Here is a 26,876-nt window from a genome sequence, read left to right as displayed (position 1 = left end):
AGTGCATATGTTATCATGTGTGTGTATGCATATGTTTGTGCCTATATTTGTGTTGGTTCACAGTCCCCATTGTTCCATAAGGTGGATTTATTTTATTATCTGTTTCTACTGCTTGTATCAGTTACCTGATGTGGAATAGAGTTCCATGTAGTCATGCCTCTGTGTAGTACTGTGCGCCTCCCATAGTCTGTTCTGGACTGTGAAGAGACCTCTGGCATGTCTTGTGGGGTATGCATGGGTGTCTGAGCTGTGTGCTTGTTGTTTAACAGAGAGCTTGGTACTTTCCACATGTCAATCAATACCTCTCACAAATACAGGTAGGGATGAAGTCAATATGTCCTCCACTTTGAGCCAGGATAGATTGACATGCATAGTATTAATGTTTGCTCTCTGTGTACATCCAATGGCCATCCGTGCTGCTCTGTTCTGAGCCAATTGCAATTTTCCCAAGTCTCTCTTTGTGGCACCTGACCACACGACTGAACAGTAGTCCAGGTGTGACTAAACTAGAGCCTGTAAGATAAATATTAAACTGTCCTTATTCTAGCATAGATTTACTGTCTCTCTAAACAGGTATTTACACAAGTACAGTACCAGTAAAAAGCTTACCTACTCATTCCAGGGTTTTTCTTAATTTATTGTAAAAATGTTCTACATTGTAGAATAATAGTGAAGACATCAACTATGAAATAACACATATGGAATCATGTAGTGACCAAAAAGTGTGAAACAAATCAAAATAGCCACCCTTTGCCTTGACAGCTTTGCACACGCTTGGCATTCTCTCAACCAGCTTCACCTGGAATGCTTTTCCAACAGTCTTGAAGGAGTTCCCACGTATGCTGAGCACTTGTAATGATTTAACTATTCGAATGATATCCGGACAGTCGAACTACATGTGTTTTAAAACTTCAATGGAGACATGCTCACGTGTGCGCTGTGCTCTGCTTGTTTCGTTAGAAGGGTGTAGAGGGGCGAGAGAGGAGCAGGGGCCGGTGTGTGTGACAGTAAATATGTGGCACAGAGGGAGTGCGAGAAAGTAGCCAAACCGACTTGCGCTAGTTAGACAAACTTGCTGCTGCCTTACATATCTATCATACCATCTGGTAGTGCCTGTCTTAATTGCATTAAAGAAGCTAGTTAGCTACAGTAGCCAGCTAGCTAGCTAGCAAAAGTAGAAAGGCCATTAATATGAAACAGCCTACCTGATGGTTGATCGTTGTAGACTACTCCTTCTCATTTAGACAATTAAATTCCGCAATTGCATTTTGCAACGATTAGAAATCTCCCATTTCACTTGCTACGCATGGAGCCTCTGAATGTAGCACCACTTTGATTGACGACAATAAGAAAAAGCTTTACCTGTGCCTCTTTGAGGTGCACTCAATAAAAACTGTAATGGTCTATGCTTGTAGGTTATGTAGAAATGTCACACAGATAATTGTATTTAATTTGAGACATAAGCCTTAGTTGTTAAAATAGGCCTATATGTTTCTCTCAAATGAATACTCTCCCAAGTAATTCAATACTAATGTCCATGGATATTTGAATAACAGTGCCCATCCCTAAATCAGTCCCTCCAATGATAAAAATAACCATGACATTCAGCACAGTCAATTTGGTATTTAACCTCAACAAAAAGGTCATACACACAAATACGTTGAAGTACAGTACTTTGATTGCACCACAGATGCATGTGACAATTAGAATAACTTTTCTTACTGTGGTAACACTTGACCTTTTCTGTGAATCTGGTACCCTCACTTTGATAGAATACTTTTGAAAAGGTTCAACATTAGATTACGCACTGCTGCACTACTTGAATTGAGGCACTATCATTTATAAAACACCAGCATCATGGTTGTAAAGATGGGGAGAGGTCTGCCCATGATAAAGAGATGCTTAGCTTTTTTTGACACCGCACACCACAAAGCAAGTCATGCAGGGTCTAGACTATTATCTCTTATCTTGATTATTGTCCAATCATATGGTCAAGTGCTGCAAAGAAGGACCTAGTTAAGCTGCAGCTGGCCCAGAACAGAGCGGCATGTTTTGCTCTTTGTAATCAGAGGCTAATATCAATAAGCCAGTCTCTCTGGTCTTAAGAGTTGAGGAAAGACTGACTGCATCGCTTCTTGTTTTTATAAAAAACATGAATGTGTTGGAAATTCCTAATTGCTTGCATAGTCAACTTACACAAATGCCACCAGGGGTCTTTTCACAGTCCCCAGGTTCAGAACATATTCAAGGAAACGTACAGTATTGTACAGAGCACCATCTCATATAGTGCCAGTGAACAACAAACCTGGTTTAAAAAAAATAAAGCAACACCTCTCCCCCATGTGACCTACTTTTTGTGTGTACAGTGCATTCAGAAAGTATTCAGACCCGTTAACTTTTTCCATGATGGAGGATGGAGGCCACTGTGTTCTTGGGGACCTTCAATATTGCAGAATTTCTTTGGTACCATTCCCCAGATCTGTGCCTTGACACAATCCTGTCTCGGCGCTCTACGGACAATTCCTTCGACCTCATGGCTTGGTTTTTGATCTGACATGCACTGTCAACTGTGGGACCTTTTATATAGACAGGTGTGTGCCTTTCCAAATCATGTCCAATCAATTGAATTTACCACAGGTGAACTCCAATCAAGTTGTACCAATGGAAACAGGATGCACCTGAGCTCAAATGTCAAAACAAAGGGTCTAAATACTTATTTACATAAGGTATGTTTTTTCTTTTTAATAAATGTGCAAAAATTTTAAAAGTATTTAGCTGGGAAAGTGTTTATTGAATCCATTTTAGAATAAGGTTGTAACGTAACAAAATGTGGAAAAGGTCAAGGGGTCTGAATGCTTTCCGAAGGCACTATATGAACTGACATCCACCAATCAGGCCTTTGTTAGTGGCCAGATGGAAGCCACTCCTGGTACTGTATGTACAACTGATAATGCAAACAATTATGCACACTACATTTGTCTGTAATGTATTTTTCATTGTGTCAGACCCCAGTAATGCTAACTGTCGCCAATGGCATCGGCTAATGGGGATCCTAATCAAATCAACCAGGAAGGGGTTGTCAGACACCATCCCACCAACCATCAGTATACTAATTATTTCCTCAGTTCACCTCATCATGCAGTTCCCTACTACATCCAAAACTAACAGAATTAACTACAAACTAGCACTACATGGAAGGATGTGGACTGTAGTGTGAGGGGATGACAGAGGCTCGCCTCATAGGAGACTGTTGCCGATTACTGCCCAGGTGTGGTGGTCTCTCAGGCACTTATTGCTGCCGATGCATCACCCAGGTGGTGGATGTTCCAGCCTACCTACAGAGGAGGAGGTGGTGTGTACTGCAGAGACAGATGTGCCTGATAAAGCTCCGGGCCTGTCTGACTGATGTCTCCCTGTACCATCAACGCCGATTCCAGTCAAGCTACTCCTTTACTGAACTGCATTGTCATCTAGCTGTGACCCTCTTCCATGAACTGCCAGCTCCCTGAATTAGTTTGTTTTTTAAAAGTGGTAGGTTCTGTATGAGAAGTGCTATATGAAATATCAATGGGCTGTGTGCATTTTCTGCTGGTATATCCTGAGGTAGCTCCTGCTCAGCTGGTTTCTCTGTGGGTTCAGGAAGAGGTGTAGTCTGGTTGTCCCCCATGACCATGGTCCCCTCAGGGTTCCCCTGACCCTCCACACACCCCTCCTCCTCCCCCAGCAGCACCTCTGGACCCTCCTCCTGGAAGAGAGCGGTGATACAGATTACACAGACATACACTCACTCAGATAAACACACTTTCAACATGGCGTGTTTACCCACCCCCACTATGTTAGTCCTATCTATCTAGTCCTATACTGTAGTTACAGAATGACATTATGGTGGACATACATATGATGTGGGTAAATATGAGTCAGCTATGATAAGTGAAAATTCCTCAGACAAACACGACTGAACTATTTTGATGTGTGTGTAGATATTTCAGTAAGTATGGTAAAGCGCTGATGTGTATGCAGAATAAGGTGAGATCAGATGGGACGCATATTAAAGGGAGTCTCATATAAAGTCTTAATGAAAAGTCCCATTGTGTTTATTAAACAGATTTAAATACACCACATGAAAACCACACAAAAAAATATTAATAAAAAAAGAAATCAGCATGAACTTGATGAACTGCATTCATTCAAAGTTTTTGAGGGTAAATAATAAAATGAATGTGAACATCATATAGCCTACACAGTACAAACACCATGTAACATACTTTTTAGGCTTATACAATGTCTGAATGCAATATTTTACCCAGGAATTTTCAACACTGAAATATGCTACTATTGTTATTCCAAATGCATCGGTGGCTCTTTTCTGCTGACAACAATGAAAATGAATCTGTCTTTAATGCATGATTTGATCTAAACATCAGAAGCTATCAAGAGGAATGGTTACTTTCCATGTTATAGAGTGGGATGGTTTTTCTGCTGGTGTATCCTGAGGTAGCTCCTCTCTGAGAACCTCTTCCCGCATTGTGTACAGGCGAACGGCCTTTCTCCCATGTGGACCTTCAGGTGCATCTTCAGCTGGTCCTGGCGGGTGAACCTCTTCTCACACTGGAGGCAGCTGTAGGGTTTCTCTCCTGTGTGGACCCTCTGGTGCCTCTTCAGGTCACCAGCCTGGGCGAAGCGCATGTGACACTGGGTACAGCTAAACGGTTTCTCCCCTGTGTGGACTCTCTGGTGTCTCTTCAGGCTGAACGAGTGAGAGAAACTGGCTCGGCACAGGTGGCAGCCAAATTGTTTCTCCCCCGTGTGCACCCTCTGGTGGATCTCTACCTGTTTGGAGAAACTGAAGACTTTCCCACAGAACGAACACGGGAAGCGCTTCTCTATGGCGATATCACCTTTACTGATTCCATCTCTACTATTTTCATTTGTCAATGAGCTTGTATAGCCATTTAGTGTTGAGGCACTGGCATTGTCTGAGTTCTGGTTTAACATTAGGAGAGTTTGAGGAGGACAAAGGCCAGGGAGTGTCTGTGTTGTCACAGGGTCCATGTTCCAGTTGATAGATCCTATAGAAGGCAGGCTGAAGGCAGCACCTGTTGGGGGGTTAACCTGAGTTGCCATCAGTCTTTCTGAATCACAACTATAGGAGCAGGACGGAGCATTGCTAGCGAAGTCTGTATCTGTTCGCTCTCGCTGCATACTTACATCACCTCGCCCCCGCGGACCAAATCTACGCCTTACACTAGCCTCAGCCAGTCTGTTGTCATGGAGACTACGTTTGGATGTTGTTTTGTGTTCCACTGTCGGTTTCTGGTTGAGGTTAACAGTGTTGTTCCACAGCCCAGAGTTGAGGACGCTGTCCCAGCCACTGACCTCCACTATGTCGCTTCTGGTCCTGGCCTGCTCATTGATGTCGTCCCCTGGGCCCTTGGCTGCACCCATCTGGGTCTGGGAATCCAAGCTGTTCGCCCAGTCTCCTCTGTTAGCCTCCAGCCAACCACCTACATGAAAAGGTTAGAAAATAGACTTTACAACCATGGCAGAGAAAATGCTATATATTTAGTTTTTTTTGTCAATTACCTGGTCAAGTTCATACATTGTGTTTAAAAAAAATGTAAACTTAAGTTTACAGTATTAATTTAATTTTAAGAAGGAAGCAAGGTGCATCACTATTCCCATTGAAGTACATCTATGCAGGTAGCCTAGTGGTTGAGCGTTGGGCCAGTAACCAAAAGGTGACGAGGTAAAAATCTGTCGTTCTGCCCCTGAGCAAGGCAGTTGACCCACTTTTCCCCGGGCGCCGAAGACGTGGATGTCGATTTAAGGCAGCCCCTACACCTCGCTGATTCAGTCAGTTGAATGCCATTTAACCCAACCCCTCTGAATCAGAGAGATGCGGCCTTAATCGAAGACGTGGATGCTATTATTTATTCTTCATTCATAAAATTAATTAAATCAATACAACTTATGTTTACATAAAACACACTTTATAAAAGTATGAACTTTCCCTTTTATTATGTACACTACATGACAAAGTATGTGGACACCTGCTCATAAACATCTCATTCCAAAATCATGGGCAATTAAAATGGAGCTGGCCCCCCTCCCCCTCCACTCTCTGGGAAGGCTTTCCTCTAGGGGATTTTTAAATATTTTTTATTTATTTTTAAAATCGGCCAATGTTGGGCGATTAGGCCTGGTTTGCAGTCGGCGTTCCAATTCATCCCAAAGGTGTTCGATGGGGTTGAGGTCAGGGCTACACTGTACAGTTGAAGTCGGAAGTTTACATACACCTTAGCCAAATACAATTAAACCCAGTTGTTCACAACTCCTAACATTTAATTCTAGTAAAAATTCCCTGTCTATGGTCAGTTAGGATCACCACTTTATTTTAAGAATGTGAAATGTCAGAATAATAGTAGAGATTTATTTCAGCTTGTATTCCTTTCATCACATTCCCAGTGCGTCAGAAGTTTACATCCACCCAATTAGTATTTGGAAGCATTGCCTAAAACAATTTAAACTTGGGTCAAACGTTTCAGGTAGCCTTCCACAAGCTTCCCACAATAAGTTGGTGAATTTTGGCCCATTCCTCCTGACAGAGCTGGTGTAACTGACTCAGGTTTGTAGGCCTCCTTGCTCACACACACTTTCTCAGTTCTGCCCACAAATTTTCTATAGGTTTGAGGTCAGGGCTTTGTGATGGCCACTCCAATACCTTGACTTTGTTGTCCTTAAGCCATTTTGACACAACTTTGGAAGTATGCTTGGGGTCATTGTCCATTTGGAAGACCCATTTGCGACCAAGCTTTAACTTCCAGGCTGATTTCTTGAGATGTTGCTTCAATATATCCACATAATTTTCCTACCTCATAATGCCATCTATTTTGTGAAGTGCACCAGTCCCTCCTGCAGCAAAGCACCCTCACAACATGATGCTGCCACCCCCGTGCTTCACGGTTGGGATGGTGTTCTTCGGCTTGCAAGCATCCCCCTATTTCATCCAAACATAACGATGGTCATTATGGCCGAACAGTTCTATTTTTGTTTCATCAGATCAGAGGAGACTTCTCCAAAAAGTACAATCTTTGTCCGCATGTGCAGTTGCAAACCGTAGTCTGGCTTTTTTATGGCGGTTTTGGAGCAGTGGCTTCTTCCTTGCTGAGCAGCCTTTCAGGTTATAGGACTCCTTTTACTGTGGGATATAGATACTTTTGTACCTGTTTCCTCCAGCATCTTCACAAGGTCCTTTGCTGTTGTTCTGGGAGTGATTTACACTTCGCACCAAAGTACATTCCTCTCTAGGAGACAGAACGCGTCTCCTTCTTGAGCTGTATGACAGCTGCGTGGTCTCATGGTGTTTACACTTGCGTACTATTGTTTGTACAGATGAACGTGGTACCTTCAGGCTTTGCTTCCAAGGTACCTTCATTGCTCCCAAGGATAAACCAGACTTGTAGAGGTCTACAAATTTTTTTCTGAGGTCTTTGCTGATTTCTTTTGATGTTCCCATGATGTCAAGCAAAGAGGCACTGCCTTTGAAGGTAGGCCTTGAAATACATCCACAGGTACACCTCCAATTGACTCAAAATCCGAAGCTTCTAAAGCCATGACATGATTTTCTGGACTTTTCCAAGGTGTTTAAAGGCACAGTCAACTTAATGTTTGTAAACTTCTGACCCACTGGAATTGTGATACAGTGAATTATAAGTGAAATAATTTGTCAACAATTGTTGGAAAAATTACTTGTCATAAACAAAGTTGATGTGCTAACCGACTTGCCAAAACTATAGTTTGTTACCAAGAAATTTGTGGAATGGTTGAAAAACAAGTTTGACTCCAACCTATGTAAACTTCCGACTTCAACTGAATGTGCAGGCCAGTCAAGTTCTTCCACACGATCGAGGAACCATTTCTGTATGAACCTCGCTTTGTGCACTGGGCATTGTCATGCTGAAACAGGAAATGACCTTCCCCAAACTGTTGCCACAATGTTGGAAGCTCAGAAGCGTTTAGAATGTCATTGTATGCTGTAGCGTTACGATTTCCCTTCTCTGGAACTAATAGGCCTAGCCCGAACCATGAAAAACACCCCCAGACCATTATTACTCCTCCACCAAACGTTGCACTATGCATAATCCAATGGTGGCAAGCTTTACACCACTCCAGCCGACGCTTGGCATTGCGCCTGGTGATCTTAGGTCAGCCATGGGTGTGGTTGAAATAGCCAAATCCTCACATACACTATACATACACAAAAGTATGTCGCCCTTACCTTGCTCCCCCATCTTTAGTCCACTCAGCAGGTCAATGCTCTCTGGTCTGTCTTCTATTGTTTCCTCTTTCACCAGCAGCAGATCAGGCTTCCCATCCTCCATGTTGTTTACTGACTGCATGAAATAAGGTTGGGTTTAGTTGACACTATTTGGGTTGGAATTGGATCTTTCAAAGGCATGTCAAGACCAGGGCCAGTATCCAGAAAGTGTCTCACAGTAGGAGTGCCAATCTAGGGTGGCGCATCGGTCTTAGGCACTGCATTGCAGTGCTAGAGTCATCACTACAGACCCTGGTTCGATCCGGGGCTGTATCACAACCAGCTGTGATCGGGAGGGCGGCGCATAATTGGCCAGGGTCGTCTGGGTTTGGCCGTCATTGTAAATAAGAATTTGTTCTTAACTGACTTGCCTAGTTGAATAAAGGATCTATCCATATAATTTTATTAATTATGATCTACAAGGCAAAACTGATCTTAGATCAACACTCCTCTGACCTAGTACCATTCAAACAGTAGTTCAGTGGGCTCACCTCAGTGAGACTGTGTGTGGTCCTGTTCTGCTCAGCTGGTTCCTCTGTGGGTTCAGGAGGTGTAGTCTGGTTGTCCTTCATGACGATGATCCCCTCACGGTTCCCCAGACCCTCCTCGCAGCCCTCCTCCTTCACCAGCAGCACCTCCAGACCCTCCTCCTCCTCCTGGAAGAGACAGGTGATACAGACATACACTTGAAAATATAAGAATAAAACAAGGGGGTCAATGCAAATAGTCTGGGTAGCCTTTTGGTCCCACACTTGGCTCTCCTGTATCACTTCTCCTGAGGTAGCAAAGAGAACACTGACTTGGGTAGCCTTCCTCTGACACCGCCTGGTATAGAGGTCCTGGATGTCAGGGAGCTCGCCCCCAGTGATGTACTGGGCTGTACGCACTTCCCTCTGTAGCACCTTGCGGTCTTGCTGCCGAGCAGTTTCCATACCAAGTAGCGATGCAACCAGTCAGGATGGGCTCGATTGTGCAGCTGCATAACTTTTTGAGGATCTGAGGACCCATTCAAAATCTTTTCAGTCTCCTGAGGGGGGAAATAGGCGTGGTCGTGCCTTCCTCACAACTGTGTTAGTGTGTTTGGACACCAAGGAACTTCAAACTTTCAACCTTCTTTACTACAGCCTTGTTAATATGAATGGGGGTGTGCTCGGCTCTCCTTTTCCTGTAGTCCACGATCAGCTCCTTTGTCTTGCTCACATTGAGGGAGAAGTTGCTATCCTGGCACCACACTGTCAGGTCTCTAACAACCTCCCTATAGGTGTGGTACTCATTGCGCGGGCCCCTTAATTTGCAGCTTGTGGTGATTTTCCATTCATAATAGATATTATTGATAACATTTCAATTCAATGTGTTTAATGCAGGCCTGAATCACTTCATTGATATATATATATATATATATATATATATAGTTCCCTGGACGGCAGATAGATGGCAGTATAGCGCAGCTGTTGAACAGAAAGGCCCGAAATAGAAGGCAACTGCTCAGCTACAGTGATCGACACATTAGTTTGCTACTAGCTAATTTTGCAGTCTGGTTGACATGGATCAACTTATTGTAAAATAAACATAAATCTATTGACAATGAAAATGAGGAGGAAGAGCTGGAGAATGTGACAGCTATTGAATGAACAACCACTGGAGAACCAGGTAAATCGGGAAGATGGCGGCGGGGAAATGCATCTAGCTAACGTGGCTCCGGTGGCTTAGAGAAGGATACGGTCGATTCAAGAAAAACAACGTTTCAAGAGAAATGGACAGAAGTATTTTTTTGTACTGCATGATGGAACTAGCTCAGAAGGCAGTCAATTGTTTTAAATGAGCAATTTTAGAGCCACATTTGCAGTCACGCCATGCCCACTTTGACAAAACATATCCGCCACAAAGCAACCTCAGAAACAACAAAATAGCACAACAGCAAATGATCGACAGAGAACGAGAGGCAACATATGCGATTGCTTGGATACTCGCGAGAAACAAGACGGCGGAGATTGTCAAAATGTTTTTTGGCCTCAGCCAAAATATTGTATGCTGGTTTCACAAACAAGGGAGCTATTTTAAAGCAAATTAAGGGACTGCAACTCTCAGACTCGACCATAAGACGCATAGAAGACATCGGTAAGCAAGTGATTACTGACACATCAGTGCGTCGTGTTTTAGTATTGCGCTTGACGAAAGCACGGATGTAAGTGGCATTGTTTGGGTCCGCTTCCCTTAAAACAAGTCGTTCAGAGAGGAACTTTTATGTTTACTCCCCCTTCAGGGACAAACGAGGAGAGGATATTCTGAAAGCCATTGTTACATTTTTTTGCTGATAATAATATTACTGGTCAAATCTGGCATCTGTGTGCAATGACGGCGCACCAAACATGCGAGGGAAGGAGAAGGGACTCAGAGACCTGATGAGAAAGAGATGATATTCCCGAATTTGTTACGTTTCATTGTATCATTCATCGTGAAGCACTTGTGGCTAAACTCAAAGACTGTGACTTACAAAATGTGATGCAGCAAGTTGTGCGCATGGTGAACATTATTATTGCGAGGGCAGGGGCTAAAATTTGATATCAACTTTGGAGGGGACAATTACATTAAATTTTCTCAAGAGCAATTCCTGAGGGGGACACCAAAAGTAGTGCTGTAACACGTTAAATGTATATTGAAGAACCATAATTACTACTACTGGATAATTGATAGGTACAGTAGTTAACTGAAGGGTTGTCCCAACTTGTTAAAAATGTTTAAATCATTATAATACTAATAATAATAGTTATAGCAGTGTTCCTTATCAGTCCAGTATGTATGCAGGTATTTGTATTTACAACCAGCAATATCAAGCAAGGCCAGTAGGTGGTCATGGTACTGTACACTGTATGCGTGCAGGTTTCATAAATACAATGAACATGGTGCGATCTCATCTCAAAGAATCTCCATTGAGAACCATCACAAAGTTGGGTCTCCGCACTGAACTGACCTTTTTATTTAACTTTTTCTGATTCATTTATATAGTCATTAAATATGTGCCACTGGTTTGAGTCTATTACAACATCTTTACAAGAGCAAAATGCTCAAAATGTACAGTTCTAAAAGCAAAATAACTATTTCAATGAAAAACCCAAACAAATCAACCAAAATACTTAGTTATTCTTCAGTCAGTGTCTCAACTCTTCAAACAACAGCTATGGACAAGTATGTCACACAAAGTATGCAATTTTAAATTAAATAATTACTAAGTGTACTGTCATGTACGAAAAACTACTAAACAAAATAACAAATATCATACTATACACCAGGGGTTCTCAAACAGGGTACGTGGACCCCTAGGCGTCCCTGGTGTAATGGCAAGGGGTCCATGAAATAAAAAAAAGTGTAATGAACGTATTCAGTAGCACAAGGATTCCACTAACTTTACATATAATATAGAGGGGGTGGAGGTCCCTGAGGACCACTCAAAACCTTGCCTGCCTTTCCTCAAAATATGGTGGCGTTCCAGTACTCAAAAAAGGTTGAGAACCACTGCTATACACACTACTGAACAAAAGAACCGAACATATGTTTGAGGGTTTCAATGGATCCAACAAATTGCTGGCAGATATTTTCCCTCAAGACTGTCCAGCCTGTCTTTATGTACATTACAGACAAAATTCTGATCAGCACCTCAACTTGGTCAACCAACCCCCGCACCTCCACTGGAAGCCTCCTGAGGACCTCTGCTGCCTCTCAACTACTGCTACAGGGGTATTTGTTGCGAAAGAGAGGCAACTGCACTGAAAGAGAATCTATGTTCAGCTCAGGGTACTGATCTAGAGACTCATCCAACTCCCCCGTGAGAAGCACTCTTTCCAACTTTTGCAGAATGTTTAGACTGTCCTGGTCAAAACTGTCGCCAAACTGAACCTCCACACCATCCAACACTTAAAAAAATTCTGCCCTATCCACTGCTTTGCCAGCAAATCGTCTTGAGTGTCTCAATGGAGTCAATCAATGTTGTTGCTTTCTCATACAGTGCAAGGTAGCTTTCGTAATTTCTGCTGTTTACCCCACGTGCTGGATAACTGGACACTGATTGGATTTAGTTGGTGTGCTGTTAAAGTTACAAAGTGGCGGTGGGTTTGGCAGTTTTGATGTGCTGTGAATTTTACAATGGCTTTTCTCCAGTTCCTAAATCCTGCACTAATGAAGGCAGCATTTGCTCTTTGGCCAAAATATGGCTGGCTTGAAAACCCTTGGCTACAGTGAAAACAACACTCCTTTTATTGGTGTATTATAATGTAGCCAGGGGAAATTGCGAAACCATCTCTCTTGAAATGTCAACACTGTTGGCAAGAGTGTGCGGTTCTATAAATTGCGGGTGTGGCTGATTATGGTTTTGTGCCATCACTGAGGTAACTGAACAATGCTGTGCCACTGTCCCCTATACTGGTGCTGCTGGCAACAAGGTTGACACCTGGTCCTGCGGTGACACTGTCCCCTATACTGGTGCTGCTGGCAACAAGGTTGACACCTGGTCCTGCCGTGGCTGTGCCACTGTCCTCTGAAGTCTCTCTCCTTGGCGCTTTCCCTTTCACCACCCTCACTGCCTCAGTCTCCTAGAAAATAAATAAGGTGTTTGCCGTACTCCTAACTACCGGTACCCAAAACTACACAATTAATCAATACCATTGCCTTTAACTAATCTTAGTTCAGTCACCAGTTTAAGTTGAGAGTGGGGGTATCCATGGCATTTTCCAATGATGTCCCTATTTTACAAGTAAACATTTTTGAGAACATTTCATAATGTTGCCAAACAAAGACTCAACAAACTTACCTGAGACTCCCTGTCTCTGCCAGTCTGTCCCTGCCCATCTGTCCCCAGCTCTGCTGTCTGTGTGCCATATGTTGTCTGATCTGCCTAATGACATCATTGTGAAACATTGCCATTAGCATTTCACTTCTTTCTAATGAACATTTTATCAACTAGTCTTAGGCTACTAGGGTTCTTGCTTTGCGTTTTGGTGTACTGAAAAATACTTGTCTTTTTACCTTTTTCTGACATTTTTCTACCTGGCAGGCTGGCTAGCTGCACACACACACACAGTGTGTAGGTTATTTACAGTAGGAGATGGGCTTCTATCATTCTATATGGGCTTCAATCTAAAAAGGTAGCTAGCAAATGTGAAATGGATTGCAGTGACAAGAGTTGACAGCTGTATGAGTTCACCATTTACACAACATATGCTGCAACCTTTTGTAATTTTAATATAGTTTGTTTCATATTGGCTGGCTTCCAACAATAGCTGAATTTGCAAAGCTAGCGAGCACCAATTCCGTTTCTGTGGTGTTTGCTATAATCTTTGCTATCGTCAGTTTACTCCAAGATCGGCACACGTGCTTCAAAGTCCCATAGCGACAATTTAGCTTTTGCAACGAGACCATTAAAGATATTTAAGACCATGGTAGGAGAGTGTAGTTCTGTTCAGTTGGAAGTTCAGTTTATCGCAGGGACTTTGAAGCACTACAGCTACATGCTGATCTTGGAATAAACTGACGATGGCAAAGAATACATCTTTGACGACGCCACATAAATGGAATAGGTACTAGCTAGCTTAATAGTAAATGTTTGCCCGCTAGCTCTGCAAATTCAGCTAGTGTGTACGTAAACCCTGCCAACATAAAAAACAACAACGTTGCTATGGCGCGATTGACTGGATTAACCTCACGTCAGTTACGTGCATTGAGTGCCTTTCAGACAGTAGATACTCTTACCTGCCAGATAAGGAACTGGCAGTGGTCAAACCATGGTGAGGCAAAGGGCGGGGGATCGCAATCTTTTGAAACTTAACATGCTATTAAGTGTCTATAATCAGCACAAGTGCTTTCATTGCGTATTATTAATATTATTGAAATTACATAGTTATGTTTACAGTGATATATTGGGGGGGACAAATATATTTTTTCCCCAGGATGGGGGGGTCGTGTCCCCTCCTTCCCCCCCTGGGTTTTCCGACTATGTGTGAGGGCACTGAAACACCGGCAATTCTTCGAGTTGCTGTAGGAATACCAGACAGAATAAGGCGACTTGATATTTCACAGTGAGGCGAGATGGCGGTCTCGTGGCAGAGTTTTGGAAAGATTTCCTCTCTCTTCCCTCAAATCCGTGTATTTGTTGCAAGGAGAGAGAGGAGCCAGAGCTGGATAATCCACAGTGGATATTAAAGCTGGCTTTTTTAACTGACGTCACCTGCCACCTGAACACGGTGAATCTCCAGCTCCAAGCGAAAGTTAAAACTTCTGGCAAAATGCTGTGTGTGGTCACAGCATTTCAAAATAAAAATCACCACACTGTTCATACCTGACAGTTTGTTAATTTATCAAAACTCAGAGCAGTGACCACATCCAACCCAGACAAACTGCAACATTTTAGCTATGATGCATTTGTGCGTGTGTTGGAAGAGCTGAAGTTTGAGTCATGATTCAAGGATATCATGGAGTATCCCTTTCATGTGCCAGTGTTATCTTTGACCCCAGTCATCACAGCCCTCTGCCCTGACCGTGCTGGAATATTTGCTGCAGGCAAATGACACATTGCAAGGTGAACCCTTACTTCAAAGGCAATTATAAGTCAATGAACTAATCACGGATCATAATCTTGATGTGATTGGCCTGACTGAAACATGGCTTAAGCCTGATGAATTTACTGTGTTAAATGAGGCCTTACCTCCTGGCTACACTAGTGACCATATCCCCCGTGCATCCCGCAAAGGCGGAGATGTTGCTAACATTTACGATAGCAAATGTCAATTTACAACAAAAAAAAAATGACGTTTTCGTCTTTTGAGCTTCTAGTCATGAAATCTATGCAGCCTACTCAATCACTTTTTATAGGTACTGTTTACAGGCCTCCTGGGCCATATACAGCGTTCCTCATTGAGTTCCCTGAATTCCTATCGGACCTTGTAGTCATATTCTAATCTTTGGTGACTTTAATATTCACATGGAAAAGTCCACAAACCCACTCCAAAAGGCTTTCGGAGCCATCATCGACTCAGTGGGTTTTGTCCAACATGTCTCTGGACCCACTCACTGTCACAGTCATACTCTGGACCTAGTTTTGTCCCATGGAATAAATGTTGTGGATCTTAATGTTTTTCCTCATAATCCTGGACTATCGGACCACCATTTTATTACGTTTGCAATTGCAACAAATAATCTGCTCAGACCCCAACCAAGGAACATCAAAAGTCGTGCTATAAATTCACAGACAACACAAAGATTCCTTGATGTCCTTCCAGATTCACACTGTCTACCCAAGGACGCCAGAGGACAAAAATCAGTTAACCACCTAACTGAGGAACTCAATTTAACCTTGCGCAATACCCTAGATGCAGTTGCACCCCTAAAAACTAAAAACCTTTCTCATAAGAAACTAGCTCCCTGGTACACAGAAAATACCCGAGCTCTGAAGCAAGCTTCCAGAAAATTGGAACGGATATGGCACCACACCAAACTGGAAGTCTTCCGACTAGCTTGAAAGACAGTACCGAAGAGCCCTTACTGCTGCTCGATCATCCTATTTTTCTAACTTAATTGAAGAAAATAAGAACAATCCTAAATTTCTTTTTGATACTGTCACAAAGCTAACTAATAAGCAGCATTCCCCAAGAGAGGATGGCTTTCACTTTAGCAGTGATAAATTCATGAACTTCTTTGTGGAAAAGATTATGATTATTAGAAAGCAAATTACGGACTCCTCTTTAAATCTGCATATTCCTTCAAAGCTCAGTTGTCCTGAGTCTGCACAACTCTGCCAGGACCTAGGATCAAGAGAGACACTCAAGTGTTTTAGTACTATATCTCTTGACACAATGATGAAAATAATCATGGCCTCTAAACCTTCAAGCTGCATACTGGACCCTATTCCAACTAAACTACTGAAAGAGCTGCTTCCTGTGCTTGGCCCTCCTATGTTGAACATAATAAACGGCTCTCTATCCACCGGATGTGTACCAAAATCACTAAAAGTGGCAGTAATAAAGCCTCTCTTGAAAAAGCCAAACATTGACCCAGAAAATATAAAAAACTATCGGCCTATATCGAATCTTCCATTCCTCTCAAAAAATTAGGTCAAACAGATCAGTTTTCCTGCATTAAAGTCCCCGGCCACTAGGAGGACCGCCTCTTGATCAGCATTTTCCTGTTTGCTTATGGCCGTTTTCAGCTTGTTGAGTGCGGTCTTAGTGCCAGTAGCGGTTTGTGGTCGTAAATAGACAAATATAAACACAACATGTAAAGTGTTGGTCCTATGTTTCATGAGCTGAAATAAAATATCCCAGAAATTTTCCATATGCACAAACAGCTTATTTCTCTTAAATTTTGTGCACAAATCCCTGTTAGTAAGCATTTCTCCTTTGCCAAACCATCCACCTGACAGGTGTGGCATATCAAGAAGCTGATTAAACAGCATAATTACACAGGGACAAAAGGGGACAAAAGGCCACTAAAATGTGCCGTTTTGTTACAACACACAATGCCACATATGTCTCGTTTTGAGGGAGCATGCAATTGGCATGGTGACTGCAGGAATGTCCATGTGTGTGTCGTGTGCAATTCTCTTTATTTATAAAGAGACACAGACCACCACCCCCCCCCCCCCCCCTGGTCTTACCGGAAGCTGCTGTTCTGTCTTCCCGATGCACAGAAAATCCAGCTAACTGTATATTATCCATGTCCTTGTTCAGCTACAACTCTAAAAACTATATCCTATGTTTCACAATGTCCTGTTGATAGTCTCGAACGGGGCTCATCCAGTTTATTCTCCAGCGATTGCATGTTCGCAAGTAGAGTAAAGGCGGATTATACACTCATCGACGCAGTCTCACCAGGAATCTGACTCGCCAACCCCTGGAACCCCTCTAATTACGAATGATGGGGATTTTGGCCTGGTCCAGGAAGAACAGTATATCCTTTGTGTCTGACTCCTTAAAGAAAAATTATTGTCCAGATCGAGCTGAGTAATTGCTGTTCTGAGCTAAAAGAAGCTATTTTCGGTCATAGGAAACGATAGCGGAAACATTACGTACAAAAAAAAGTTAAAATGCAAATGCACAATTGGTCAGGAGCCTGTAAAACAGCGGCCATCCCCCTCTGGCAACATTCTCATTTAGTAAGCGTATATTGATTATAACACACTGTCGTGTTCATGCAGAATAGGGTGAGATGTATACTAAAGAGTCACAATGAGAAAAATGTCTTACTCACAGTCCAAACTTATGGCGAGTTAAACTGAATAGAAATTAAGAACAGGCTGACACGGTTAAGAGCTTTGCTTGATGTACAGATTGGTTTCATACAACCGCTCAACACTGCAGTAAATTTCCTTGTTGGTTTTAGGTCAAATTCAGGCTTAACAAAAGTCACAAGTCCTCCACCTGCAGATCCGAGACCATGATTACACAGGAGGCTGGAACGGCATCAACCACATGTATTTGATACCATTCCACTGATTCCGCTACAGCCATTACCACAAGCCCGTCCTCCCCAATTAAGGTGCCATCAAACTCCTGTGCATGATTGAGCTTCAGTTTTGAGTGTGGTAGTGAAGCAACCTTCATTAGCATGTAATTAACATATCTTAATATGCCATACCATTTCTCCCGAGTGGAAGAACAGCACTCTGGCGCCCTCTGCATGAAACAGAGGCGTGCTTCACGTGCACCACGCCGAAAGAGTGGCAGAGGCTGCTGAACTATCGGCAACATTTAGACGAGGCGTACTTGATGGTTTCAGACGGCACTCTATCCCCACTCTTTCGAAGACAGAGTGACATTTGTTGTTCGGTGGGTGATGGGTGTTTGAACAAGGGCTTAGAATGAAAAGTTACTTTGTGTTTATTAAACATAAACAAGATTTAAATACACCATATGTAACCCACACATATACAGGTCTCAACTACAAATCTCCATGATACACTGCATTCCCTTTCTCATTAAAAGTGTCTTTGGGGGAAAAACCCCAAAATAGGCATTTGTGAACATCATATACAATGCCTTCGTAAAATGTTCAGACCCCTTGACTTTTTCCACATTACAGCCTTATAACATTTATTCAATTGTATTTTTCCCTCAATCTACACACAATACCCCATAATGACAAAGCAAAAATAGTTTAAACATTTTTGCTGAGCACCTTTGGCAGCAATTACATCCGAGTCTACTTGGGTATGACACTACAAGCTTGGCACACCTGTATTTGGGGAGTTTCTCCCATTCTTTGCAGACCCTCAAGCGCTGTCAGGTTGGATGGGGAGCGTCGCTGCACAGCTATTTTCAGGTCTCTCCAGAGATGTTTGATCAGGTTCAAGTCCGGGCTCTGGCTGGACCACTCAAGGACATTCAGAGACTTGTCCCGAAGCCACTCCTGCTTTGTCTTGGCTGTGTGCTTATGGTCGTTGTCCTGTTGGAAGGTGAACCTTCACCCCAGTCTGAGGTCCTGAGCGCCCTGGAGCAGGTTTTCATCAAGAATCTCTTTGTACTCTGCTCCGTTCATCTTTCTCCCAGTCCCTGCCGCTGAAAAACATCCCCACAGCATGATGCTCCACCATCATGCTTCCCCGTAGGGATGGTGCCAGGTTCCCTCCAGATGTGGCATTCAGGCCAAAGAGTTCAATATTGATTTCATTACATCTCCAGACAGGAACTCTAGAGCTCTGGCAAGAGTGACCATAGGATTCTTGGTCACCTCCCACTTCTCCGATTGCTCTAGGAAGAGTTGTGGTGGTTCCAAACTTCTTCCATTTAAGAATAATGGAGGCCACTGTGTTCTTGGGAACCTTCAACGCTGCAGACATTTTTTGATACCCTTCCACAGATCTGTACCTCGACACAACGCTGTCTCTGAGCTCTACGGACAATTCCTTCGAACTCGTGGCTTGGTTTTTGCTCTGACATACACTGTCAACTGTGGGACCTTACATAGACAGGTGTGTACCTTTCCAAATCATGTCCAATCAATTGAATTTACCACAGGTAGACTCCAATTAAATTGTAGGCACGTCAAGGCTGATCAATGGAAACACGATGCACCTGAGCTCAATTTCAAGTCTCATAGCAAAGGTTCTGAATACTTAAGTAAATAAGGTATTTCTGTTCTTTATTTTTAATACATTTGCAAAAATTTCTAAAAAACCTGTTGTCGTTATGGGGTATTGTGTGTAGATTGAGGATTTTTTAATCCATTTTAGAATAAGGCTGTAACCCAACAAAATGTGGAAAAAGGGGTCTGAGTACTTTGAAGGCACTGTAGCCTACATAGTACAAACACAATATATAACAGACTTCTTAGGCTTACATATATGCCTTATATATCACACAATGTCTGGATGTAATATTCTACCCAGGAACATTTAAACACTGAAATCTGTTACTCTTGTTATTCCAAATGCATCTATGGATCCATTCTGCTGACAATGAAAATGAATTGTCTTTAATGCAAGATTTGATCTAAACGTCAGAAGCTATCGAATAGAATAGTTATTTTCTATGTTATAGAGTGGAATGGTTTTTCTGCTGGTGTATCCTGAGGTAGCTCCTCTCTGAGAACATCTTCCCGCAGTCCGTACAGGCGAACGGCCTCTCTCCCGTGTGGACCTTCAAGTGCCTCTTCAGATGGTGCTGGTGGGAGAACCTCTTCTCACACTGGGGGCAGCTGAAGGGTTTCTCCCCTGTGTGGACCCTCTGGTGCCTCTTTAGGGTGCCTGCCTCCGCAAAGCGCATGTGACATTGTGTGCAGCTGAAGGGCTTCTCCCCTGTGTGGACCCTCTGGTGGATCTCCACCTTCTGGGGGCAGCTGAAGCCTTTGTTACAGAACATGCAGAGGAACCGTTTTTCTTTACTATTACCTGATGTTGCCCCCCCTCCCTGAACCTGGGCTCTAGCACTGTCGTTTGAGTTCAATACCTGATCGAAAAGGATGCGGCCGTGTGAATCGGAAGGCCCCATCGACGTGGACACTGGGTTGCGATCCCTGAACATGTGTAAAGGGGAGTGGGTCGCAACATTTGGATTTGTCTCGAAGCTTTCCCTGTAGTCTAAGAAATCTCTGCCCTGTGAGTGTCCGTCTCCTAGGTGATGATCTGCATTCCATGTGGGAGGAACGTCACCCTCCACTTTCACAGTCACCTCATCTACAACCAGACCCTCCCCTTTCTCATCTAGGCACCCTTCAGAGTATACACTACTACTGTACCGGTTCCAGTCCCCTCTAGACAGATCAGTCTGGGTCTCTAAACCCAAGGGCATGTTGACATGTTCCGTCTCTGTAGTGTAAGAACAAGACAGATCATCACCACCAGTGTCTAACGGATCATCATCTCCAAGGGAATTAACTGTCCCCTGGCTCTGGTGAAATACCGGTAAATACTCTGAGCCTGAAGCAGGAGGAGAGCCCAGTCCCAGTCTCTCTGGGTCTGATCTGTGGTCAGATCCTGTGCGTAAGAGCCTTTGTGTTACAGTTAAAGTCTCGGTGTCTGTCTCTGACTTGAGGACGGCCTTCGATGTTCCACTGACCTCCGTAATGCGGTGTCGGGTCCTGGGCTGGGGTGTGGTGGAGAGGTCGTCCGTAGCTACAGGGGGCACCACTCCAGCCGCTGCTCCAGTCTGGATGTCTCTGCTGTGTTGTGGGTCGTCTCCTTCAGTCCTCTCCTGCTTGACCAGAGACAATCCTCCAGGACCTGCAGCCTCTGCATCTGCAGACTGACAAGAAGAGAGGAGGTTAACACAGGTACATGAGTAGAAATGGATGTCGTAAGGATGTCTCACAAGCTCCCATATGGCAAATAAATGACGATGTACATCAGTTGAGGCTACTGAGGGGAGGACGGCTCATAATAATGGCTGAAATGGAGCAAATGGAATGGCATCAAACACATGTTCAATAACATTCCACTCCAGCCATTACCATGAGCCCGTCCTCCCCAATTAAGGTGCCACCAACCTCCTGTGATGTACATGTAAGTAGGGATGTGACAATACTAAAACTATGCCATAATGACTGTGCCATAATGGGAAAAAACTTTATTACAAATTACTTTTTATTTTATGAAAATGTGACCAGACGACAATTCCATATGAGGCTAATTTAATTTGACATGAAGCTCTGTTTTGTCCAGTTTTGGCGCCTGAGCACTGTACTCAGATTATTGCATGGCGTGGTTTTTCCGTAAATCTTTTTTGAAATCTGACACAGCGGTTGCATTAAGGAGAAGTTGATCTATAATTCGTGCATAACACTTGTATCTTTTATCAATGTTTATAATGAGTATTTTTGTAAATTGATGTGGCTCTCTGCAAAATCACCAGATGTTTTGGAAGCAAAACATTACTGAACATAACGCGCCAATGTAAACTGAGATTTTTGGATATAAATATGAACTTTATCGAACAAAACATACATGTATTGTGTAACATGAAGTCCTGAGTGTCATCTGATGAAGATGATCAAAGGTTAGTGATTAATTTTCTCTCCATTTCTGCTTTTTGTGACACCTCTCTTTGGCTGGAAAAATGGCTGTGTTTTTCTGTGACTAGGTGCTGACCTAACAATCGAATGATATGCTTTCTGAAATCGGACACTGGTGGGATTAACAACAAGTTTATCTTTAAAATGGTGAATAATACTTGTATGTTTGAGGAATTTTAATTATGAGATTTCTGTTTGAATTCGGCACCCTGCACTTTCACTGGCTGTTGTCATATCGATCCTGTTAACGGGATTTCAGACGTAAGAAGTTGAACACCCATGCTTGTTCAATGAACCATAAACAATTAATGAACATGCACCTGTGGAACGGTTGTTAAGACACTAATAGCTTACAGACGGTAGGCAATTAAGGTCACAAATATGAAAACATAGGACACTAAAGAGGCCTTTCTACTCACTCTGAAAAACACCAAAAGAAAGATGCTGATTATCTGTGTGAACGTGCCTTAGGCATGCTGCAATGAGGCATGAGGACTGCAGATGTGGCCAGGGCAATAAATTGCAGATGCCTAAGACAGCTCTACAGGGAGACAGGACGGACAGCTGATCGTCCTCGCTGTGGCAGACCACGTGTAACAACACCTGCACAGGATCGGTACATCACACCCGCAGGACAGGTACAGGATGGGAACAACAACTGCCCGCGTTACACCAGGAATGCACAATCCCTCAATCAGTGCTAAGACTGTCCGCAATAGGCTGAGAGAGGCTGGACTGAGGGCTTGTTGGCCTGTTGTAAGGCAGGTTCTCACCAGACATCACCGGCAACAACGTCACCTATGGGCACAAACCCACGGACGCTGGACCAGACAGGAGTGGTAGGATGTAAAATATATCACTAGCCACTTTAAACAATGCTACCTAATATAATGTTTACATACCCTACATTATTCATCTCATATGTATACGTACATACTGTACTCTATATCATCTACTGCATCTTTATGTAATACATGTATCACTAGCCACTTTAACTATGCCACTTTGTTTACATACTTATCTCATATGTATATACTGTACTCAATACCATCTACTGTATCTTGCCTATGCCGCTCTGTACCATCACTCATTCATATATCTTTATGTACATATTCTTTATCCCCCTACACTTGTGTGTATAAGACAGTAGTTTTGGAATTGTTAGTTAGATTACTTGTTGGTTATTACTGCATTGTCGGAACTAGAAGCACAAGCATTTCGCTACACTTGCATTAACATCTGCTAACCATGTGTATGTGACAAATAAAATTTGATTTTATTTGAAAACGTGCCAGAAAAGTGAGTCGCGGTTTTGTCTCACCAGGGGTGATGGTCGGATTTGCGTTTATCGTTGAAGGAATGAGCGTTACACCGAGGCCTGTACTCTGGAGCAGGATCGATTTGGAGGTGGAGGGTCCGTCATGGTCTGGGGCGGTGTGTCACAGCATCATCGGACTGAGCTTGTTATCATTGCAGGCAATCTCAGCGCTGTGCGTTACAGGGAAGACATCCTCCTCCCTCATGTGGTACCCTTCCTGCAGGCTCATCCTGACATGACCCTCCAGCATGACAATGCCACCAGCTATACTGCTCTTTCAGTGTGTGATTTTCTGCAAGACAGGAATGTCAGTGTTCTGCCATGGCCAGCGAAGAGCCCGGATCACAATCCCATTGAGCACATCTAGGACCTGTTGGATTGGAGGGTGAGGGCTAGGTCCATTCCCCCCAGAAATGTCCTGGAACTTGCAGGTGCCTTGATAGAAGAATGGGGTAACATCTCACAGCAAGAACTGGCAAATCTGGTGCAGTCCACTTCAGCTGGCAGCCACACCAGGTACTGACATACTTTTGATTTTGACCTCCACGTTGTTCAAGGAAACATTATTCCATTTCTGTTAGTCACATGTTTGTGGAACTTGTTCAGTTTATGTCTCAGTTGTTGAATCTTATGTTCATACAAATATTTACACAAGTTAAGTTTGCTGAAAATAAATGCAGTTGACAGTGGGAGGACGTTTATTTTTTTCCTGAGTTTATTATGTGCATGATGGAAATTAAGTTAGAAGTTTGCATGAACTGTTAAATAAAACTAGTGATTAAAATAGGACTAAAATGACTGACTAAAACTAGACATTAATAGGTCATTATCAATAAAATAAGGTGCAGAGAATTCGATTTACCTGCTGTGGGGTAAGGAGACCCACAGCTCCACTAAAACCATTGACAACTGCGTGCCATTTAGGGGATTGTTAAATAAATGTTATAACTGTTTGGTTTTAATATCATCACCTCTTGAAGACTAAAACAAAATATAAAATAGGTGACAAAATTAAAGGTGCTACACATGAATCTCTTCCCCCATGTGTAAGCTAGATGAATTGCAACAGCACTAGGCTACATTCAAAACAAAATCTCCCCCCTCCCCCGCATCCCATTTCCACGTAAGATGGAGACTCCTTGAGCTTGAGCCTTTCGGTTTTAGTCAACCAGCTTCAAACAGCTGTAAAAACTATATTTTTTGTTATTTTAACTAGATGGTACAATGATTCCCTACACTATTCAGTGCTTCTTTTTTTTACCCCACATTGAATGAACAGTGTAGAAGTTTAGCAAACAGGAAATGACAGAGTGGTTTCTACATTGGATGATTGCACTGGTTTCCAATAAATAACACAGCTAAAGTCAAGACAGCTTTCACATTTTGTTGTCAAATAGAAATTCTGCCTTTTAGACTGCGATTTTGTATGTGCTCAAATTACTTTTTTTGTTACACAATGCACATTACCTTAACACTGGCATATGAGGATACCAGTATAGCAATATTTTTCCCAAGGGAAAAATTAAAACACCAAGCAGACTAAACTCTTTGGTCCTTTAAAAACCTGCTGTATGTAAAATATTGTCTGTTATAGCTAGAAAAATAAATAGATATGACTGGATGACAACTTAATTATGTTTGTTTCCAAAAATGTGTGCGGTTTTCCTAAATAAGTTAAATACTAATGAGTATCACGATACTGGTAGCGTCCCAGTATGTAAGCAAAAAATTGCTGAGGGGAGCCTTTCTGAAATAAACTGGGAGCATTTTATGTACTGTAATCTAACCTCTATTACGATAACATGCTGGGTTGCAGTTCCACTCTCCTCATCAACAGTGATTGGTTGGTCATCTCTCCATGTATTGTGTTCCGCTGGCTTCACAAAGCTCCTGTAGCCTCCAGTGAGATTTCCTTCACCTAAGAGAGTGATTGGGGGAAAGAGATGGTTAGGTACCGTCAATGCTACATTGTACAATATTGACAGTTTTGACACGGTCTAGAATTGGCAAGAATGTAAGGTAAAGCTTCACATAATTTCTTAATATACTACTTATAGATCGATTGTTATGTTCGAGGCATCTTATTGTTTTCAATTAGTAAATCATAGTAAATCAAGAAACTGATAGTGTCTTTCTGCAAGTTAGTTAAGTAATGTGATTCTATCCAAAAACTGACTAAGAACACACCCAAAGTCACATGTGTAGATGTGAACGGTGCGACAGGCCTTCTGCAAAATGTACCTCTTGCCATTCCTCTGTATCGGTCGAGGGACTTGATACTACTGGGGAAACTGGCGAGGACGCGGTCTGGCGTTGTCCTCTCTGCACGCTCCCGTGCCACCTTCAGTTCCAGTAGCTGTAGTTTCCTCCGCAATACCCTGTTTTCTTTCTGGCTTTGAGTTATTTCCAAACGAAACACGGCATAGTCGTCGTCTACAAGTTTGCAGACCTCTACCACGGCGGCATTCGCTAGAACCTCCATAATGGAGGCTATTTGAGTGTGAAAAACCATACAGTTAGCCATTGTTAGCTAACATTAGCAGCTAGCTAATGTTACCTTGATAAAATATCAACCAAGTCCCGTCTCCAACGCGACTTAGACTACCTGGGATAATTATGTTATAATGTGCAGTTAAGAGTCATATTTTGAGTTCCAATGTGTAAATAAACGTCTAAATAACAACAATAAAAAACGCTAACATGGAAGTTGTTGATGGTCACTTCCGTTTAAACTTATTCTTCACTGGTTCTGAAATGGCGGTTGGCAACCAACTTTTAGTGATGCCTTACCGCCACCAACTGGACTGGAGTGTGGAACAGAGACAAGGGAATGTCTCAAATTTTACTTTACCCAATTAAACTCAGCCTTCCCCCTAAGGAAATGGAATACATAATCAAATACAATATCACCTTAAGGGTTTCATAACAATTCAATTAAACTTGGCTCTTCAATACCATTATTCCTAATAACAAATAGTCCCTTTCCCTCCAATACTGATGCCACTGAAATATAATTTGGCCCACTGTCTCAATCTCCTCCTGGCAGTGATCACACTTCCCAGTTGGATGTTTCCTTACAAATGTCAAAGTGCTGTTGAGTCTCATGAGTCCCAGTCTCAGCCTTGTGATTACGTTTCCCTCTCGAGCCGAGGAACTCCCTACCATCACGTTTTCCTGGATCTTATACAGGTGTCTTCCCTTTCTGTCCCTATTCCACAACTCTTGCCATTTTTTTTTACCACTGCTTTTATAAATCCCTGGCCTCTGCTTTACTGAAGAGAAAGGATATTATTGGTTGGCATCTTCGCTTTTGTCAGGTTTAATTTCTGAGTTCACCATTTGTCGACTGCTCAGGGTTTTCAATTTTATTTTTATTTAGAAACAGTTTTCTAAATTCCAATGAACCACCTGCAACTAGCCATGGAAGTTTATTCAGACTCTTTGCTATGAGACTCAAAATTGAGCCATTGATCGCCCTTGAGATGTTTCTACAACTTGATTCGAGTCCACCTGTGGTAAATTCAATTGATTGGACATGATTTGGAAAGGCACGTCTATATAAATGTCCAATATTTGTCAATGCATGTCAGGACAAAAACCAAGCCATGAAGTCGAAGGAATTGTCCGGACAGCTCAAAGAAAGGGTTGTATCGAGGCACAGATCTGGGGAAGAGTACCAAAACATTTTTGCAGAAATTAAGATACCCGAAGAACACAGTGGCCTCCATCATTCTTAAATGGAAGAAGTTT

The 26,876-nt window shown here is 42.7% G+C and overlaps 1 protein-coding gene across 1 annotated transcript; it reads right to left on the bottom strand.

Moving 5' to 3' along the window:
• Positions 1-4,065: 4,065 nt before the first annotated feature.
• On the bottom strand, positions 4,066-26,417 carry LOC115137375 (neurotrophin receptor-interacting factor homolog). Its single transcript, XM_029673674.2, has 6 exons — positions 25,368-26,417; positions 24,914-25,044; positions 20,857-21,042; positions 8,809-8,973; positions 8,279-8,393; positions 4,066-5,504 (listed from the first exon to the last, which is right to left on the bottom strand). The coding sequence occupies exons 1-6, from the start codon at positions 25,648-25,650 to the stop codon at positions 4,456-4,458; spliced, it is 1,929 nt and encodes a 642-aa protein (XP_029529534.1). The 5' UTR covers positions 25,651-26,417; the 3' UTR covers positions 4,066-4,455.
• Positions 26,418-26,876: the final 459 nt, after the last annotated feature.

This window comes from Oncorhynchus nerka, linkage group LG11 (assembly GCF_034236695.1).
Source record: "Oncorhynchus nerka isolate Pitt River linkage group LG11, Oner_Uvic_2.0, whole genome shotgun sequence".
Taxonomy (NCBI): Eukaryota; Metazoa; Chordata; class Actinopteri; order Salmoniformes; family Salmonidae; genus Oncorhynchus; species Oncorhynchus nerka.
The sequence above is the reverse complement of the archived record's forward strand: the minus strand, read 5'-3'. Positions and strand labels throughout refer to the sequence as shown.